Source organism: Nilaparvata lugens, chromosome 3 (genome assembly GCF_014356525.2).
Source record: "Nilaparvata lugens isolate BPH chromosome 3, ASM1435652v1, whole genome shotgun sequence".
NCBI lineage: Eukaryota > Metazoa > Arthropoda > Insecta > Hemiptera > Delphacidae > Nilaparvata > Nilaparvata lugens.
This window is the reverse complement of record NC_052506.1, coordinates 37,803,376-37,825,895: the sequence shown is the minus strand read 5'-3', so window position 1 is coordinate 37,825,895 and position 22,520 is coordinate 37,803,376. Positions and strand designations below refer to the sequence as shown.

The following is a 22,520-nucleotide window of genomic DNA, read 5'->3' as shown; positions in this document are numbered from 1 at the left end:
GGAACAATTTTTTCTGAGACAAAATGACCGATATTCACGAACGTAATGATCAAATAAGAAAAAACACCACTGTTTTATTGTTTTTTTTATATAGAGAACATTGAAAATTCCGATTAATTAAATAATATTTTATTAAGAAAGGTATTTGAAAATATTATATTGAATATTATGAAGTATTTCTAAAATGTTCAAGTAATATCAAATAAAACTCATAGCATTTCACAATACAGAGAAGAGATAGCCTAGGTTTATTTATCAAGTTTCTTATTCGTCTTCTATTTTGTTTACGATTTGATTTTTCCAAGTATAGAATCATCAGTTCACCACATGCATCACCTACAGTGGAGTAGCTGCGGTCTTCAAGAAAAAATATCTGAAGTAGAAATTCTTCGCAATGGACGTAACGCACAGAGGTTTCCTTATGAATGAAGTTAATGAACTGACTGAAGCCTATTCTTAGATTGAGATTCAGCAGACAAGATTCCCAAATAATATACACCACTTGGAAAATCCCGTTACATTTGCATAGATGAGTCTACGTGAATGAAGGAGGGAAATCAGATTTCCTAGATTACGTCAGAAAATGATCGGTGACTGCGATGTGAGGAAAAGTCAGTTTATTTTGAGCTAGCTTCTCAATGAAAAGGAAAAGAAGCGCGTCAGTGACGCACCTAATGAAGGTGATACTCTGAAAAAACAATTTGTCAGACCAAACCGGAACAGAATGAATACATATTAAGTTCGATTACACGCCAATGTATCTGGTAATTACATAATAATTGTATCTATGGTCAGGAGTATGACAAGGCAGCAAGTGATTCAAGAATATGCAATTCAACCTAGCCGGCTCCTTTATGCAAACAAGGCCGCACTTTCTCCTTTTCAAAGACACACAATCTGATTGGCGATGACTCATTGACAGGTCAGTGCTCACAAATTCTCCTCGTTTTGTGAACTCAGTGGGCCGTGAACTAAATTTTGTGAAGGACGAATTCCGGTAAGATTTTTCAAAGTTGGTTAAGAAGAGTTGAATTTTTGGACGAAAACAGCTAAATGAATATGTTTTTGGATGAACAAAACTCTTATTTCAGCGAATAAACTTGTTTAAAAATGACGTATCTTATCAGCCTCTTCACATACCACTGATCACTCAACATGTGCTAATTATGTTAGGTCTGTCCAATTTGAGAATACGCATAAAATGAAAGTATCTTAGTATCTAATGTTCAAAAAACGTCATATCAAAATAAATAAGGTTTGAGTCAATCAAAATACTCATCACTTGGTTGAATCGAAAAAATTATTGGTAGAAAAGAAAAAGGTTCTAAACAGAAACTACCACATAAAACCAGCTATTTTTATGTGGAGGCATCAGAATCAAGTGACCGTTGGAATGTAATGCCCACATAATGCCAACAGTATAATGCCATACTACAGTACAGCATACTATTCAATACTGTACTGGAAATAGCTACAGAGATTACATAATGCCACCTAACTATGCATTTTCCAGTATTTGTAAAGTGCACATTCTTGAAGAAGTCAAAATATTCCAAGGTTGAAAAGACAGTTAATGAAGGAATTTCACAAAACGATCATTCCTGTACTTTGCTTCAAGCGTTGAAGTATCATTATACAACCCACTGACTTGTTCATGCCTACAAAGACTGCCAAAGACAAGAAAATTGAGCACGATCAAATTGAATGGAGGAAAATTGCTCATTATGCCCACTCTAACACAATTAGCATTATGAATCCTATACGTGTACCTGCAATGAAAAATAAAAATAACTAACAATTTACATCACAGAATAATATTATTCACGATAAAAGTGCTAACCCAACTTTTCAAATCTGTATTTATAAATCTGTATGAACACAAAGATTAATTATTCTTGAAAATAGTTGAATTCACGCCTAAAACTATGAGGATTTCTTATTTGAAAAGAATATTTATCAGGCTGATATTTTCCAAAGTACATTCTGCTCACTTGCATACAGAACAGATCAAGAGTTAAAAAAATATTTCAAAAGTTATGTTCACCTATTGGAAATTCTCCCTGTTGATTTTAACTAAGAATAAATTATAACCAGGTTTGGCCATGATCTGTCAGATAATTTACAAAGCAGCTGGAATCCGATAAAAAATGTAGACGGAATAATAGATTTGAATAGTTGCTCAGTTGCTTCACTGAGAATCAGAATTCAGGAGACAAGTTGAAAAAATTAACTGATTTTGAGTAACATCCTGCTGTGAAAGATCAAATTCATAACGATGTGGTAATTTTTCATCAGGTCACGGTGACCGGTAGCTTAGATCGTTAATGATACCAACAACTTTCAGGAAGACTTCCCAATAAATTATTATAAGGATTACAAAATTTACAAATGAGAAATTACAAAAAAGTTTCAACTTTTTGGTAGAAATGTCTGGTGGGGAATGAGCAGTCATCATTTACCTATCCATAATATCAAAAGATGTTTCCTGGGAATATACTTTTGTCGGATGGCTCTTTCTTGGAGAAGTTCAAATTAGTTTTTCAACTTTGGTTGACGCTCTCGAACTCTTTGCCACTCAGTCTGCTTCTACACCTCTTTCAAGTTCTCCCATGAGAATGAGCTCGTTTCTAATTTAGTTGAAGATCTTGATCGGACTACAGATGAGATAAAAAATACGTGGAGGTCAACGATCAAGATATGCACGCTTTTCCGAAGTGAGCTGAGGCAGCTAGTCAAGTAGAAAAACAGGGAAATAACAATATGACTATTCAAATCTTGATAACAATCCAATCAATGAAACGAAAAATATAGCCATGATGATCTTGAAATATACAAGAAATTGATAAAGGAATGAGATGAATTGATTCAGGCAGCTGCCACACAGGACATACTTTTCTGAAACTATGCCAGTTAGAATACTTGCCAATTGAGTTTTTTGCCGAAAGGTTGACAAAAATATACGCATCAAGTATCAAGTATAATGTACCTAGTTTGGAGAGTTTGTATTTTCATCAGGAGCATCTTTCTTCATCAGTCATGAAAGTCTACTGAATAAAATCTACTGAAAAAAGTTTACTTAAATAATAATCTATTAGACAAATATTTTATACGATTTTGTAGAGATTGAGAGTGATGGATTGTTACTTTACGTGGGTGATTAGTCCAGCCGTGAAACGATAAATGTCAGACATCTAAAGAATCTATACCATGATATTATTTATACAAGTACTTTGGGGATAGCGGTTAGATTATTATTATTGAAGCTGTGAAAAGCATCAAAATGTCGATTCGCAAAAGCACACTTGCGCAGATAAGTTCCTGAACTTGAATATTTTTATGTGCTAGAAGGCATGTGCAAAATTAAATAATGTGTGCAGATATTGAAAAATTCCATTACTCATAACCAATTTATTACTCATATAGTTCACATTCCCCTCCAGTAATCTACTGCAAATCATGCTTTATTCAATTCTCTCTACCAGTATAAATTTTGAATACAAAATTCAATTCAAAAACCATTGTTTTATTAGTATGAATGATTATATATCAACAACAACCGATCCATTCTACCAAAATTTCTATAATTATTGAGGGGTTTATTAAAAACAAAATTTGAACAAATAAATGAAACAATAAGGTATACTTGAGTGAAATAGAAAAGTTGTCTTCTTTTGCGGTACTTTAGTCAGAGGAAACGATGATAATGGAAAGATCAAAGTTCAACAGGGGAGAAAATGATAGATTACTTGCTATTAGGAAGAAATGGAGTGAGCGAGAGGAATGCTTTCTGCTTTGAAGGAATGGCTGGCTCTACCTGTACGTGACCCTGAGCCTCGTATCTGACCAGTGCAGTGAGTGATTGTAATAATGGAGTTCCCAACGACAAGTCATTCTTCCTGCAATCCCTTCTTCTCAACTCGTTCATTATTACAAGCATCTATCACCAATCAGACCACTCTAATAAATTTCTACCCAAACGTATAACACAATGCGCCATGAAATCTAAAATAGGAGAAATCAAATTGATGAATTATTTGATTTGATAATTATTGACACATTCAGGCATCATCATAAAAAACAAGCAGAATAGTCAACATAAAACTAATAGGAAAATTGTATAATGACAGAAAAAAAACTTATTTGGGGAAGGTAGTTTATAATCAGTCAATAAACCAGCTTCATGAAAAATCCTATTGCAATAAATAGCATTAATTCACTTCATATTTTTCCTATCAAGATACCTCCACAGATTTTCTACTTGGAATTACCACGTTAGTAATCTTTGAAGAGAAATTCTTATTTGAATAAACACTATGAAATTGAGTAATATTCGAAGAATTCGAATTTGATTCCTTCATATCAATTGATTTTCTTCAAAGTAATAGATCAAATCACTTCCACATGGTGATTCTATTCCTATTCGTCTTTCAAATAAGTCTGGAACATGGAAGTAATTTGAAGAATGCAGTGTCTTCGAATTCCTTTCTTTCAGTTGGAGGAATGTTGGAATTCGCATTTAATACTGGGAACTGCTTACAGGAATTCGGTGAAGTGCTGATTAATGAGAAGGCCTATTAAAATGTCTTTCAGATGGAAAATCTCGATTCCTCTGTACAGTTTTCTACACAGGAAGAATCTGAGGAAAAATTATGATGTCAGGATGAGATCACTCTCTGAACAGTTCTCAAAATTTTCAAGATATTGACTGAGTGCTTGAATAGGAACTTTTTTGTCACCTGCAATTCGCGCAAAGGATACATTATTCTTAAAGTATTCATAATTTTAAATAACCTGGAAAACAGGTATTTATGATAATTTATTGGTGAATTTACTAATCATAAATCACAAGTCATTGACAAATTAAGATAATTTTAGAAACCACAAATGAAGTAATTTCTGAGTTGTAAGCTATTCGGCTCAATTCATTTTCAGCAAAGATCAAGTTCAGCCCTTGTCTGAAAATCATTTTCATAATAAAATTGAGACAAAATATTTTTTTGTACGAAATGCACGTCACAGTCGCGTGTTCCACAAGTAAATTAAACTCAAAAATAATAATGACGTTACAAGAAGGACAAACGGGTTGGTAAATCGATCATTCATGAAAAAGTCCTGGGAAACTTCTAATTCTAAATTTCCTCGCCGTGGTGGAAGCTTTTGACGTTTCAAGAGCAAACACGAACTTCGTATGACGTCATAATGCACTTCTGCTCTAGAATTGCATGAATATGGATAGATGGGAGATTTCCATCGCAAACTCCAACCATGTATAAAATATTATAAGTTATCAACAAAAATATTTCCTCAATAATATGAGCTGAAAACTGTAATGATCTATGCCGTACATGACTGATATAATACAAAATATGGTGTCCATAAATAGCCATTATAATAACAAAATCAGGATTACATTAATCCAGGTCAAAAATCAAACCTTTTATGGCAAAACATTTGAAAAACTTGCACAAACCAAATGAAGAATGGAACAATTTAATTTTGTAAAGCTCTCAAAACCAACAAACCAGATAACAATCAGCAAAATGTATCTAGAAAATTATGAGCCTACTTGTATTGCCATTACTTTCAACAAAGGTCGAGAATGTTGTCAATATCACTGATTACAACACTAAGAAGTATAGTATTTGGGAGGGAACCGGCAAAGGAGTCAACCTTTGTAATTGAGTATAATAACTATCTAGTGATAGAGTAATAATACATTTTTAATGGATGATTGAATTGGTCAAGACAAAAAATGGCACTGATTAATGGACCCGCATGAAGAGTCATGCAAAGGTTATCGATACATTCCATAAAACATTTTTTTAACAGTGAGAGCAGAAAAGCTATACTTTAGCCTTGTATTATTTTGGGAATTGTCGTCACTCAGCACAACTAGTTCCGTTTTGGTTTGATTCTATCATCAATACATTCTAATTTAGAAGATGAAATAATGTTGACAATGTTTTGATATGTCTGAAAATTGATGTTTCGAAATAATGAACATGAGTTGAAGCTACTAATTGATGCTACGGCAATCAAGCCCAGACAAAATGCCATTTGAAAACTGAGAAATAATATTGCTTTAACAACATCATTATCAAGTAGTGTTAGCAGTTAGCAAAATTACAGAAAAAATATTTTCTGAAAATTTTGGAGGCAAAATATTCTTTAAATAAGACAAATATTCTTTATTCATTCACAAGTACATTATCAAAATGATAGGGAGAGGATAAATAAGGTAACCTTGTGCTATTCCTCTCCCAAATTTAGATAATACATACTCCGAAATAGGTTAAGTCTTGTAGTTCTTCAATTCACAAAATTTTCAGTCCTCAAGTATTTTCACAAAGTAGATTTCAAATTTAGATGCTTCAAAGCTAAACATAAAAGAAATATTTCACATTAGTTTAGATCTTATCAGAAATATTAGATAATAATTTAATTCACACCCTCTTACTTGAATATACAATTTATTACCATTGGATGATATATATCACATCATAGAATATCTTTGTAGATTGTTCAAATATGAATTCATTGATTGTACAAAATGTACAGATTGTACAATATCATTATTGAATTATACATCGGTACAATCTCACGTCCTACCTTTATGGACTTCTTCAAAATAAATTCTATAAGCTTTTAAAAAGAAGAGTTTTGAAATTCAATAAATTTTTTACAGAATCATAAAAATTATACCTAGCTGATCGAGTAGAGAATCCCCCCAAGTATTGACAACGAGTTGTTGGACAGCATGTTGCAAAGCTGTAAGAAGCGGTGCTAATTATTCAGCAATTCCTCGGAATTTAGTAGAGCTGTGGTGGAAAGTGTGAGGTGTGAGAGAGACAGAGATCATTTGAGGGGGCGGTATCATCAGCCAAACAGTAGTAGCGTATATTTTCGGCATGCTGTGTGAACGTACTCCACTTGATGCCGGCGAGGCACTAGGCCACAACAACGACACTTGTCAACAGACGCCCGCCCGCCCACTCTACAATTCGCCCACCTCACATTCCAACACTTCCTCGTTTGATACGGACAATTTGTGATAAATATTATGTCTCAGTACCATAGTTGTCTTGCAATGAATGGATTTCATTCGTCGGATAAAATATAGTTTGATTTATGTTGTTTAGTCTAGAACAGTGAGATCGTCAGGAAAGTTATCATCAGTTGGGAACAGGAAAACAACAGTAATTGTTATGTGAAGTGTTAATTCGATTGATTTCATGTCCATGCACATGCAGTCCAAGTACAACTTATAGCAACTACATCTTATTGAACTGCAATAACGAAGTTCCTCTAAGAGATTCTTTCCAAGTTGTGATTCTCTAAATATCTGAGCATTTAGATCCGTTCACCTACAATGAAAGACTAGCTCAGATAGTTGAATTGAAAAATCAATTATTCTTGAGGATATTGAACTATTAAAGAATGTGGATAGAAATTTCATGGGAGTTCATTATGGGATTTGCTGGTGCATAGGATAAATGGTATTGAATTAAGTAGTTATAGATCAAAAAATTGGGTTAGATTAAGGTGATAGAGAGTCTATTGCACTTATTTTTGCTAGTTCATGATTAATTTATCTATCATCCACTGATGTTGCAGCTTAATTCTAGTGTGTAGTGGATTTGAAAATGTAATGTGTTTAATAAGATCAACATTTTGCCATTCACTTCCAACGGCATGAGCTTCTATGATTTTATTACTGAAGTGTTACTGTTAATAATTCCATAATAATATGAAGGTGATGATGATGTTACATTGTAATAAAACTACAAATAGTGTTATCGGTGAATTCAAAGTTCGCTTTTCATTTTTTCTTCTAGAGAAAGTCAGTTGAGAGTAGGCCTAATGTAGTCAGTGAAAATAAAGCTCAAAACAAATTCACTGAGAACAAATCTTGATTATAGTTTTGTAACACATGCAGAAGAAGGTTGTCGGAATTAGTAGGTGATAATTCACCCACACCTACAAGTCTTTGGAGAAATTCAACACGCACGCGAGAACGTGGTTCATGGTAATAAGGTTAACGTATCATTACCGACCTGAACTTGAAAATAATCAAATAGAAATTGCTTGCATTAGAAAGGATCCAGCTGCAGACGAGTGTGTTTGAGTAATGTACAAACTTGGTTATGGATTTCGTTTTGTTAGAAAGTGATAATGTGAGTAATAATCTCATGAAACGTGTGAGAAAACCACAGAAACAAATCATCAACATATTGACAACAGCTAACTCAGTGACAACACAAGTCTATTGAATCATAATAAACATATAATCGATATTTTGTTTGGACACAGTGAGACAGTACGATTCCTGTCATAAGAAAAATATATCTGTTAGACTACTGTTTTTGAAATTTTAACAACCATTAATTTCTTCATACATTAACAAGTATCTTCAACATGTTCTCAGAAACCCAAGTTCCAATGAAACTTGTCGAAACCTTCTCAAAATTCAATAAAAGGCGAATGTGATATCTTAGGTACTTGGAATGTTGAAAGAAGCCTCATGATTATCTGGAAAATACTATTAGACCTGTTCTCTCGTTAATAGCAACCAACATACTATTAGAAGACTAGTAAACACTAGTACATACTGAACACAATTAGGCTAGTATCTTACATGAACTTCTTATCTCTCGTTCCAAGTTCTGCTACATGACCTATCTAAATAGCAAATAAAATATTAATACGATCATTACAGTTAATCTTGACAAAGATATGCTGTAACGAAGTTTGAACAGTCACCCTCAATGACACGCCTCTACATGTGTACATTTGATGAACGCTTTTCTAATTTCAATAGCCCAATAGACAATATAATTAAGGTTAACTGATATCATAATCTATCCAAATATTTATAAAACAAGGATAAGTTTGATTCTAAACTCAGATAAAATAGAACTGGATCATAGAAGACGACAGGTAGAACTGTCAGTACTGTACTTCAATGTTCCTGAAAAGTCATGCTTTCACAAGTACACATGGGGGAGTCAGTTGGGACAAGAGAGTGTGAGTGGCATGCTATGAGTTTGAGGATGATCACCGACCAGGAATCCGTGCGGGTTGATGAGTGCGACGTGTTGGAGGGCAGTCCAGCGCCTGTGGTCGGCCTTCCGCAGCGGAAAGGTGTGGCAACGAGTCGACGACATCAGCCAGCATCACATCACTGGACTGATGATCACAGCGTCACATCACCCAACTCACTCACATCCCTCCACCCCTCTACACTCGCATCCACCCCCGATCAATAACGCAGATTCGCGCGCTCGGTTATAGTGTTGCCGCCTCCCTGATACGAAAAGCTCTCGCGTTGCCGCCTCCCTGATACGATGTGCTCTTGTGTTACTACCACCCTGATACGTTGTTAACGTACGTTGCCGTCTCTCTGACGCCACTGTTGATAAGTTGGTCAAAGTTTGTGATCACTTGCTTCCAAAAGACATCATTGCGACAACGAGGCGTCAGAGGAAGTAGGTTTGAGGTTGGATCTTATAGATTCTTAATGACAAAACTCAACAGAGTTTATCCAATATATAGAAATCTTTTGAAATAAAATATTGTGTGAATGTTTTGTGTGAGGAGATACTGTTCTATGATTATGATTACATGAGAAATATATAAATATGGGGCACAACCTTTATTCACACCTGAATTACTGTTGCCTGTACTATTTACAGGTCTGGATTTAAATTTTCCAAATTCCAACACGGAAATAAAATGTTACAAGAGTCAAAAATCCAAGCCAAGTAGTGATAGGTAGGATTGGAATATGACGAACGGAAGGAGAAGGGTAGGCAACCCTGTTCACAACAAGGTCTATAAATACAGGTCATGACACAATCCCGTGATGCATTGCAAAATCGCCATTTTATGGGGTTCTGGTTCACCAATTTTCAAATTTATCAGCTGTTATCCTTATAGATTGAACTACATGAATGAATTACATGATGTGTTATATTGTTCAAGGAATATTGCTTGGCTTTGAATTGTAAAAAATTACTCCTTCCCACAGAATAATACTATTTAGATTCCAACTAGGAACTGAATTGTTGATTTTTAGATTGGGAACTTCAAACTCTTTTCGAGGTTTGCCTTTTGTCCCAATACCCTATGAATCATAACAAGTTACAAGAGTAAGAACAATTTTTAAAATTGAATTATTGAATTAATTATTTTATGAATATAATTATTTTAAAAAATGAATTATTGAACCATCTATTATTGAAATTTCATTATTAAAAATCGAAAACCTGAATTTAAATATTATCTGAACCAGAATATTGTTTTGAATTTAGTTATGAGCAGATTGGAATATTTCAAATGTACCGCCATAAAGACCCCACATAATGGCTGCTCCATAAGGAACACGAGTGTCATGACCTGTTTTTATAGACCTTGCTGTGAATAGGGTTGTGAATGCAACAAGAACAATGATACTGTATTATTATGAGTCTGTAATTACTAGAATCAAAGCTTCTCAGTGCTAAAAGGAGTTGCCTATCGTGCTCCTTCAACCTCAAACACCAGATTTAATCATAATAATTTTCATAATCCTACTGTAATCAATCTAATTGAGCCAACATCCAACTACAGTAGAATTTTCTAAATATCCGAAAAATCCCTCCCAGTCATTTTTACTCAATGAATAGAATCCACTAATATTGAATTAATTTTCTGACGAATATATTTATAAATGCTTTACTTGATTCATTTAATTATTAGTTCAATTAATATCACCATTCGTTAAAATAATTTAACAATTAACTTTGTCTAAGGTCCAATATGGATGCTCAAGAAGCAGATTCAACTCAGAATGTTGCTTTCCTCAGACTTTGACCAAAATTGGTATAACAAGATATTTTCTAAATAATAAAATATCACGTTTATCCGTCTCTACAATTTTTGTAATTTTCAAGGAAATGCATCTATCAGGTCTTTTTTTCGAGTAGGTGTATTTGTGAGGAGCTCTCATTCATATTGCAATTTAATTTAAACTGAATGAACTTTACGAATAGGTTGTAAACTTAAAAGAATTGTTCAAAATTCTCTCCACCAAACTCAATACTTTTTTCACACCTCTATTAATTACAAATACACTCACCCTAGTCGGTAATCTGACTCATGAAGCACACGGTATTCTACAACACGTATTTCGTGATAATTCTATGTACAAGCTCCAGTTATGTTGGTGCTGGCAATCAGCTGATGCTTCCTGACTCAGTGCCATCTACGTGCAACGAAACACCCCAAGTTCGGGAGCTTCCTACCCATTAACGCAGTCTGCGAGAGCAGACAGAGGGTGATCTCCACTTTCAACCCTAAAACTGGGTTACAGCCCCCTACCATGGCAACAATCCCGAAAACCCTCGATGAAAGTAGTGACGACATCGGTTGCCATACGATAGGTCATGACGCAATGGCTTCGACGCTCCGCTCTCACTTCAACTCAACCAACTCACTCCAACTTCCGACCCCAAACAGTATTTGATTGAAAATGAATAATTTATTTCTAAACCCAAATTAAGTTTTGTTGCCTGCGGACTAACAGCTCTTCCGATACCGAATTGATGAATATTGAAAACTCTTGGAATCTAGTATATCGATGAAAATGAAAAATGAAGATATCCTTTATTAGGCGGAGTAAACAAGGAGAATTATTTCATTTTAATACTCCTCACAATGAATCATTGGTCTGTCGATGATTAAATAGTTGCTTGTTCAATATAGAAGAAGATATGTCATTGGAAACTGGTTTTTATACATTTTGGTGGCACCAATCAATTGACTTGCAACATCAATAAATTACATATTTATTTTTTACTTATAATTAATAACATATTTATTTCAGTGTTCAATGGAATAAAATCAAATTCTTATAAACTATCTTCAGTATTCTGGAATGTGGGTTCCATGTTGATTGAAATATCCACTATCCATCTTCAAATTGAATACAGGCTAACAATAATTCTTCCACAGTTCCATGAATGGTTCAATATTTAATAAAGAATGACATTTAAAGTTCACATCTTCAACACTTGTTTCTTACTTCAATCATGAGACTGTTAATTTGAATTTTAAAAAAATGTATTACTTTTTTTAAGTTTCCCTAATATATTCAACTGAACATGTCAATAGAATCCAGTTGAAATTGCATCAAGAAATTCTAATGAAAGACTTTTCCACTTAATTCGTGAATAGTTCTATCGACCTTGGCCTGGATGGGAGACTTACAAGTCTGAAATTTTCCGTGAAACGTTAACGGTGTAATGAGGCGATGCGAAGATGTCAAGTACAGAATCGGAAAGAGCAGAAAGTTTGCTCGGCGCTCGATTCAACTAACGACATGATAATAATTATCAGCAGCAGCTGTCAGTATTGATTGATAATTCCGCTAATGAGAAAATTAGGTGCAGTGTCAAGTGAGCTGGGGGCTGCAGCCTGCAGTTGCACATTCAACGACAAATAGCAATCACCGCCCCCCTGGCTTTGGCGGGGTCGGGGGCGATTCACCCACTGACCTACTTTCAAAGGTGGAGCAGCTTGCCAGAGAAAGGGCACGAGGTTTTTCCACAGAAATGTCTCAAAGAGATGATTTGAGATGGAACTTTGTTTCCCGTTTAATAAAAATTGTTCCCTATTCACCTAAATTTTCCTCTATTCAATAGTTTCATATCTACTTCTGCACAAGCGTGTTCTAGATCCATCTTTCCATCTGGAAAATCCTTTATTCTGAATAAGGATTTGTAGCTACAATTTCATCCGATGTTTGTCGAATCATATTATTTCATCATGAATTTCCAGGATTCACACTGTTTGTATCTCACGAAGGATTTGTTTATTATAAGAAGTTATACAATAAATCTTATTGATAGATGAAGAGAATAATCAAGGTTCAAAACGGATATATAGATAGATTCGATGATAAATTATGGATTTTTAGAGTTGAATCTTCGATACCTGACATGGTAAAAAATGGCAGTTTTATATGGGCATTATATCCTATTATATTAAGCAAGCAATTTCTGTATATCTGTTTATATTTTTATAACTGGAAATTTTTATATTTTTATATCTGGTTATTTATATTCAACGGATCTCGAAAACGGCTCTAACGATTTTAACGAAATTTGGAGCATAGTAGGTTTATGATATAAAATTTCGATTGCACTAGGTCTCATCCTTGGGAAAACTCGCTGAACGACATTAAAAGGATAATATTCATCCTTGGCTGAAACAGCTGAGACTTTCGTCGCCTTTGGATAGTAGAAAGTGAGCGAGTGATTCTGTGAAAAATCAAAATATCGCATCCCCCAAGTACATAAGCTGACTTATAGCCAGCTGTAATATATAATCACTATCTTCTTAGAGAATTGTGTTCTGTTTATCTATAAATAAACATAACGAGTGAAGCTAGGTGCCCCGATATTGGTATCATGGTACAATTACATTGCTATTATAAGGGCAACATTCAATGTTTCCACGCGTCCAATAGTTACTAATATATATTTACGGCTTCCATCACCTTGCTTGATGTGTTTGATGTCTGATATTTTATTCCATTGAAAAACGTTTTATCTCAATCAGGTTTCTTGATAGAAAGGGTTCAAATGATGATCTTTCCTCTGTAACTGATATTGAGCATAACTTGGAGCACATGCGTCACTTTCTTTCTTGATAAATGAGTGCAATATCGCCATTACAGCAAGGTTCTTCTTTTGAAATCCATATCAATAACATAAGCGAATAAAATACGCCTAAAATTCAAGATTGAGTTCAGTCAGTCTATAGAGAATCTAGCATCAAGATTCGGGTCGTTGAAGCCACTATCGTATTGAAAGTTATTGAAAGTCATGATTCAACTTCCTATTGCTCCAAAAGTACTGAATCCAACATCTGCTTTGGTATGTATTTGTTTTGTATGGGCAAAGTCTGTACACAAGGACAATCCTTTCTGGAAATAATGTTTTTTAAAACATTAAAATAGGAAAAGAAAAAGAAAATTTTCTTACAATTCCACTTGTGAAAATAGTATTCTATAAATGCTTACTAAAATATAGGAAGAACAATCTGTGATCGTTCAATAATTGAACGTGACTCCATGAAGTTTAGAGCGCACAGGTAAATGAGCAATTGAATATGTTTAATGAGCAGAAACAGAAACATGGGAAAGCCTTACTTGAAGTCAAATATCAAATCTTGAACACTCTTCAAAATGTAAGTTACATTGTATTTCCTAAGAAGTTTCAAACCTGAAATCAATTTGATCTACGGGGATAGAATAGAGGAAATTTCTCTCAACACCCTTATTTTGATTTTTAAACAACAGTATTTAAAAAATGTGAGCCCAGTATACAGTGTTTACTAAAGGATTTTGTGAAATAATACTGTCACCACTAAAAATCTGTTCCAGATCATTGAAAATTTTCTAGGCAATTGGTTGATGGAGAGAAATTCAGAGAATACTAATTTCTTACTCAGAAGTAAGTTCTTAACTAACCGACCTAGCACAATGATCGAGAATTTGGGGCAAACTATAAGAAACAATGCAATTAGCCACACCTGTTTCTGATGAAAGCATCACTGAAGGTGACGGCAGGCAGGTCGTGTGATCAGTGGCAATATTCGTTGAAACATTCAAAGTGTCTACTGAGTCTGTCTTGTGTTTTGAATTCGGAAACGGGACTGAGGCATCGCGCGGATGATTAGTCACAAGTTGTCGGAAAAGCTCACAATGACACAGTGTGTAGTCATCTTTGAAGGGCAATGAATCCAGTGAAAAGACACATAATTATCTTGCCTTCAATCACTCTCTCTTACTCTTTCACAGTGTTTGATGTTTCATCCTCTCTCACTCTTCAGATCTTGCTGGATTAACGGTCCATGAATTTCGTAGGCAGTGACCACAAAGACAGCTTTGTACCGCATGTCTCCTTCCTTTACCCACTGGCACCACTATCTCACTCTCGCATTTTCTGACACTTCATTTCAATGTCATCCAACTCCTCCGTTACTGATCATTGCCAACTCCAAACACGCAACGGCGACTGTTCAAGTTTAAATTGGCAAACATCAGGCCCTGAATGCAGCCCAATTTGAATGGTCGAAATTATTACACTCGAACAAATAAATTAAAATCACAAAGACGACGACGACCTTTGAGAAGTTTTTTAATTTCGATTTCCACAAGACCAAGAGTGGAGTTCCGTCCCACACGAACAAGATTCTCTTTCTTCGTTTCTAGTTATGTTGGGGCTGGAAGTGATAAATACGCTGATAAATCAGACAACCCATTCATTAAATCTACAAACAAGATTGGATAACTTATTTCTAACTACAAAGGAACATTGTTGGTAAACTGATGCTCTTGCCTTGACGAATCACTTATGTTATTCTAAAAATAAAATGATAGTTTTTAACTCAGGACATATTCATTACAATTTATCTATAAGTCTGAATGATTGAAGATTCGAAGTTAATAAATTCAATCATTTCTTCGAATGGTCAAATAATAATGGACTTTTCCAAGATTCACTGATTCGTATGAGAATGATATTTATTGAAATCAACATCAAAATAAAATACCAATCAATAGGTCTAAGCTTTGAGGAAAATGAGGATATGAATATTAATTATTATATAGAAACTACCTGCTCAACAAAGAACGTTTGAATCATCCAGGGATTGATGAAAAAAGTAGAGTGGACTGGAGTATGGAACTCATCCTGGATATCGACAACACCTACAGGCTACAGATTATAAAATAATTCAAAGACCACATTTTTATTTTGTCTTAACCAATACTGAAAGTGTCTGACACATTATTTTGAATTATGGATAAATGAGAATAAATTCAGTGATTTTTCTATTCCCTCTCTCACAGTTGGTCTATTTCAACGATGTAGGAAATATTATGCCAAACACAAACTTTCTATATAAATCAAGAAGAGAGTTTAATACATGCTCATTGAAGGAGAAGTGAGTGACATCATCACTGAACACCTATAATAATACTGGAAAACGGTAGTATAATCTCGTGAAGCTTCGTTCGACAGGATGGTGTTATAAGCTATTGTTGGACTTTTCCTCATCCCATTCAACAGGCGTATACTTCTTCAGTGATAATTAATGATGGATTCCACTCGACCGCCCAAGCATCATAACCGGCTTATTGTTACCGATGCGCTTACAAACCAAGTAACTTTCCTTTGTACTCACAGATTGTTAGATTCTAATTACCGTTCTCAACCGATAATTGGCCATTAAATAAGAACGGCTCAAAGTCAAATGACTCAAATACACATAAAACAGTCCAGTACTGAACCTTCGAGCAGATGAATCTTTTTATATGACACTCTCTGGGGTTTATTCTGGCACGTCAAACTGTCAATCTTCGGTGATTCATTGCTCGCTAGCAGATTCTTACCTGCTAGTATTATGACCATAGTTTCTACCAAAGTATTATGATCATGGTTTTGCAAAGTATAATGACCATAGTTTTTGCTCGAATGAATCGTCCATGAAAGTTGAAATTTTTTATAATTGCAGGCACCTTTCAAAACACAATTTTACTGCTCTGTAAAAAATATATGATCCTCTCTGGTTTTTATTGATGATACTAACGGTGAATATTAGAATGTGTCATTCTTTTATTAAGAAACGTTGTCACGTAGTGGCTTATTGATCAGATAAATTTGCCTGGACTATTCTATTTCATCATACAGTAACATGGGAGCAAATATAGCCAATTATACATGACTATTGCCTAAATTGAAATTTATGAAGCAGAATGGTAGATTTTTAAATAGAGTAGTAAATTTACAACAGCAGTTATATCCGTGAGAAACCGAAGGTTTGCCTAAGCAATCCAGTCACTGCTGATCGAGACGAGGTTGGTTCAAAATCGTATACGAGATACGTATAAATCAATATCTAACGTAGCCTAATCTTAATCACCCTATGAAAAATGGTAGTGATTGGGATGGAAAATCGATTACGGAGTATTAAATCAGCGTCAATGCTATTAGATTAATTTGCATCGTGGTCGAATCACCGGTGTTGTAAAGTGGCGAAATATGCAGTGTTTTCGGAAATACGCAGGTAAATATCAGGAGGTACAGGCATTAAAGCGATAGAGGGAGATTAGAGAATGTTATAAGTGCTTAACGGTATCACTAAACAGTTCCGTAGCAAAGAGGATGTTGAAGGGAGCCGGAAGAGTCTATCAGAAGCGAGAGGGAGATTTAAGCAGCAGTGAATGGAAGCAGATTACAACCCCAGCGAGCTGAGGGATGATGCCAACGTCAACGAGCACTGAATAGATGGAACTCTTCAAATTTATCTCATCCTCGTTCCATCATAATGCTCTGATCTCTATGATAGTGCACCCCTTCAGAGCAAATTTCCTCTACAGTGCAGAACTTGAAATAATAATCTGATTATAGACACTCTTTATGGCAAGTGAAGTCATTAAAACTTTAAAGGGTGTTTTTTGAAAGTTCGGGGATCTCTTCTGTGAGGCCGAATAGCATAAACAGTTTTATGGAAGTATAAAAATTTCTGCTCGAATATTATTCTGCCTAAATGATTCCGAGTTATGGAAATGGAGTTATATAGAACATAAGTACGATTACTCACTCACTAACATCATAATATATGATCAGTATTCGTATGGCCCATCTTAATAGTTTTTGATACGGCTCCTTGTATTATCAAAACTCACTTGTGGGAGCAATTTCTTCTTCAATATAATAATTGAATATGCTTTTGTAATAGAAGGGAGGAAGAAATGATATTAACCTATCCTCACATTTAATATTTTTGATATCTCATCCCATTGTGGACCAATCATCTAATGGTTCCAATATAATAATACTGTGAATTGGAATAAATACTCATGATGACAGATCACTATTTTATTGAGCAATGCGTTTGGAGAAATAATTGTAGGCTATAACGAGGGGGGATTCCGTGTTTCAGCTTATTTCCAGCAATTAACATCCCATTGTTATAGTTGAGCTTTTTGACCCATATGGCTATAGACTACTCGTATGAATAAATTTTGTTTTTGTAATTCATTTCAAAACTGATAAGCGTTCTTAAAAATAATTGTGAATGTTGTTCATTCAATTATGTATCATAAATATGAAGATCTTGATACAACATGAACTCCTGGCAAATCTGATATAGAATGGAAAAACCAAACATATCGAATAAAAACATCTTCCTTCTTCTATTATGGTCAAACTCTCCAATGCACTCATTTTGGAACATGTATTGTTCTATTGTATGCTTATCACTTTAATCCATACTTTACTATCTTTACAAAAGCAGTGGTACTATGACAGTTTCTATACCGGTACACATATTTTGAATTGATATAAATCTACCTGGAAGAATAATAATGAACACACAATTCGAATATTTTCAGGGTTTACTCAATTTATTTATTTCATCGTATTATTATGATTTTTGAGTCGAGTAAGCCTCTACCAAAGATTCTCTGAAGATCCCCATTGAGTTCAGTTGGATAATAGCAGATAGGAGAATACACTCTACTGGTGTACGCTATTTAGCGTATCATGAGTTAGTTCGTTCAAATGGCGCTAGATCGCAGCAGAAGACGGCGTGCTGTGTGCACAAAAGAGATGCTGGAAAAGGAGTGAGAGATCCACTGTCATGAAAGGGAACTGTAATCATCTTTGCTATCCTATCGTCCGCTCTTATATTTTTGCAATAAATCTCAGGACTTAATCTGCTTTCAATCACTACATGGTCTGGTTGTGAAATGAAAAATAGTCGAAGATTGAAAAAATAATAACAATAGATTAAATTTATACTTCTGATGCATTCATTAGACTAATTTGAAGGCTCAATTTAATAATGTTCGCAGATTTATTATCTAAATGGAATACGAGGCTTGAAGAAAATGATTTAGAGTAGATAGTGGTGATGAGAAAGTAAGAATTAAAATCTGATAGGTGAAACGAATAATTCAAAATAATATTAGAATAGATGAAGACTCAGTAATACATTATTATTTTACTAGAATTAGAAAGTCGACTCTAAAAGCATAATCTGAGAACTTATTGATCATATAGAATTTAGAGATCATAAAGACTTTGAGCGCAAACGTTCAAAAGTTGGTGATTGAACAAAATCAATTGAGTAAGAGTAAGTCAATTGATACATATAATCAATAATAATAATTTAAATAAGTAAAGTTCTAAAACAAATTGTTCAATATTTCCGATATTTGTAATGGCTTTTGGAGGCAACTTTTAATAGAAGAAAATGGAGAGGAAATTATAAAATAAAATATTGTGAAAGAAAATGGAGGTTGTAGTAAAAATAAAATAAGGAGTAAATCATAAAATAAAAATGAAAAAATTGATGGGTAATTACCGTTTGAGAGTTGAGCAGGGCGTAGTCGCGGCCACGACCGCATTGAACGCACTCGCAGGATTTGCGGTAGCCGAGCAGACGCAGGGGTGGTGGGGGAGGGGGCACGGGGGGTGGCACCGGAGAGGACAGCTCCAGGGAGTCGGAGCTGGAAGTGTTGGGCTTGTCTCGGCGCCGGGACCCAGCCGGACGCAGGAAGTCGTCCAGGAGGTAGAATGACTGAGCGGGCGGCTGGTGCATCATGGGGAGGGGTGGTGGGGGGCCGGGGGCACGCAGCAGGGCCCCAAGGCTGCGCCAGCGGCGCTGGTCGGATGGGGGCGGCTCGTCCCTGGGGGCAGAGTCCTTGGAGGCACGCGTTCTCCGCGCTGACCACCAGGCGGTCGGACTCAGCAGACTGGCACTCTTCTTTAGCAGAACGTCTCTGATGGAACCACTGTTGCCACCACTCACTCTGCCACCCCCCGTCTCGTCCTCCTCGGGCACAACACCGTGCCGCAACTTGTACGGCCCCCGCACGAATCCGTAGTCAGTATCTGCCGCTGGCAAGGTGGCCGTTCGTGCCCGGTGTGGTCTGCCGCCTCCACCGCCCCCGTGCCCGCTCAAGCAGCTGAACGAGGCCGAGTGCCTGAGTCCCGCCCCCGTCGCCACCCCTGTCGAGCAGCCGCCTCCCTCGCAGTAGCCGACCGGCGTCATCTCCAGCCACATTGCATCTCACCTGCACCTGACCAGGGCCATCCGCCCAACACAAAATACTAGCTACAATTCGTGCAATACTACACACAACACACAACATCCAACAACAAAACAAATAATATTATAAAAATGCATCTACTAATAATAAAACAAAATATGGGAGTCGAAGTTCAAATTATTATGCTGGGAACAACAAGGCGACTGTAGAAAATAGTTTATGAGAAATCTTTAGTCAAATTTTGACATTTTCCTTTATTGATACGATTTCCGTTGTTAGAAGCATAATTTGAAGAATGATTCATAAGCTTTAAAAATGGAGAGTCGTGAGACTTGAGATGAACTCTACGATCAATGAAAATGAAGGATTTGACATAAGAATGAAGAGAAGATTAAATCATTTTCGTGATCATTTGAATTCGTGTGGAATATTGTATCAATTCTCATTCGGGCAATATTCTCTTCATCAATATATCATTTAAATATTAATATTTATATTCAATTTTCCTTGAATTAATTTTTAAAAAGCTTTTTTGTTTTCTTTTAAATGTCAAGTTTAGTTGAAATAATGCTTTCAATCAAGATAATTCCCGACGTTCAAGATTGATTATTTTCTTCGAACTATAAGAATATCCTTGTATTACAAAAACCAGTATAAAATATGTAGATCTTGTGATCTTGTCCAGCTCGTTTAATCTTTTTGGTCTAATGGAATATTTTCATGTAGGAGCTGCGAAGATAAAAACTTCAAGGAACCAAGGTATTCAACCTAACGAAGAATTACATGCTAGATACTACTAAAAATTGCAAATGAATAGTACAAAAGCATGTGCATAACATATAACATAATTTAAAATAAGGTACATCCTCCTAATAAAAAAGAACTCTATCAAATTAGTTCAATTCAGCATTACGTTTAAAAAACTAAAGGTATAAAACAGGAAAAAATCAGGGATATTGAATATACGATGAATTGTGTAAACATATACGGAAAAATTTCTACTTGTATAAAACTGGGTTAGAAATATTTTTTTAGAATACTCACTCCAGTATGACAGCCTTCCGGTGGAAGTCTATGATTATTTTCATACTATCATCTATCATCTTTACATAATTATTTGTGATTGATTTCTCCCATCAAATGTGTATGATTGAATGTCTATTATATGTATTCTATGTTCTATATTCTATAGAAACATACTCCTAAGAATAAAGCATCACTGGAGTTTGCAAGCTCATCTAATGAAAAACTTCTCTTTTTGAATTCCTAAAAACTTACAAAGTTACAGATAATTTTTCAGGGCATCATAAAAACTAAGGAATGGTTGTTTGAATGACTAATGTAAACACACACAACAAAGAGCTGATTGAAAGAAGTTCAATCGTCGACATGTTTCCAGGTATTTGGGTCAGACACAGACACGATCACATTACTGTGATAGTGTGGCCTCAAGCCACCAATCTAGGAAAGCTTCATACTCAATCATTTGTACTTATGAAATCAAGAAAGGATGGACAACCTTTTTGTAATACTTTATACAAAGAGACTTTTCCCAGAAAAGGATTTAATGATAAAAATGAACCCTAAATCGTCAGTTTACACTTTCAACTCACAATTATTCTCCTCTACACTTCTCCTCACTGTCTTCCCGCTCACTATCTATAATGTATTTTCTATTATTATTTATTGGCAAGTGGAGTCAATCAATACCTTGCAATAGGAAGCGAAAAGCAGGAAGCGTCCAAATCTTGCCTATAAAGCATGTTCCTTGATAATCATTATTTGATTAATTATTATGTTATGTTTCTGTCATGAAAAGAGAATTCATGCAGCTCTTGCACAGGAAATTGGTAGGGAAACAATATAAACCGTTTGTATCAATCTCCTTCAGAGATAAAACATTTACAATAATGCATGTATTCATTTTTTAAAGATCTTCGGAACATTGCATCATTGTTTCATCATATTGAATATCATTTTCTGAGTGGACTCAACCGAAGAAAAATGTATGTTGTGAGTTTTCTAATAATAATTATTATGTAATCTATAATTTATTGTAATAAGAAAGTATTCTATGAGTTTTCCATCTAATAACTGTAATAAAATAGCTGATGTATCTAATGATCAAATTCATATTCATTCTTTCCTTTGCATTAATGTTTGATATCAGAGTAAAACATTATTCCTCCAAGACAAATTTTAAAGCATGTACGAACTATAATGTGGTCAGCATACAACACGAGTTTGTACCAACATGAAGACAAACTTGGAAATGTGTTACTTTCCAGACTAAATCAACCATTATACAGAGTAATAGGGAATGCATATATCAGTAGATGAAGATACATCTAACACCAAAATGTACGATCGTTTTAAAAGAGAGGGAATGAGTTAGAGCCAAAAATGTGAGTGAGAA

At 35.0% G+C, this 22,520-nt stretch overlaps 1 protein-coding gene across 2 annotated transcripts in view; it reads right to left on the bottom strand.

Moving 5' to 3' along the window:
* The window catches only part of LOC111054272 (dual specificity tyrosine-phosphorylation-regulated kinase 4), a 272,216-nt gene that overhangs the window by 61,613 nt on the left and 188,083 nt on the right, over positions 1-22,520 (bottom strand). The window contains exon 2 of one of the 2 annotated variants that reach the window (XM_039423689.1): positions 19,417-20,134. The exons of the other annotated variant lie outside the window; for it this stretch is intronic. Within the exon in view, the coding sequence (XP_039279623.1) occupies positions 19,417-20,118 (702 nt within the window). The 5' untranslated portion in view covers positions 20,119-20,134. The remainder of the gene's footprint in view (positions 1-19,416; positions 20,135-22,520) is intronic. 2 annotated transcript variants of the gene reach the window in all.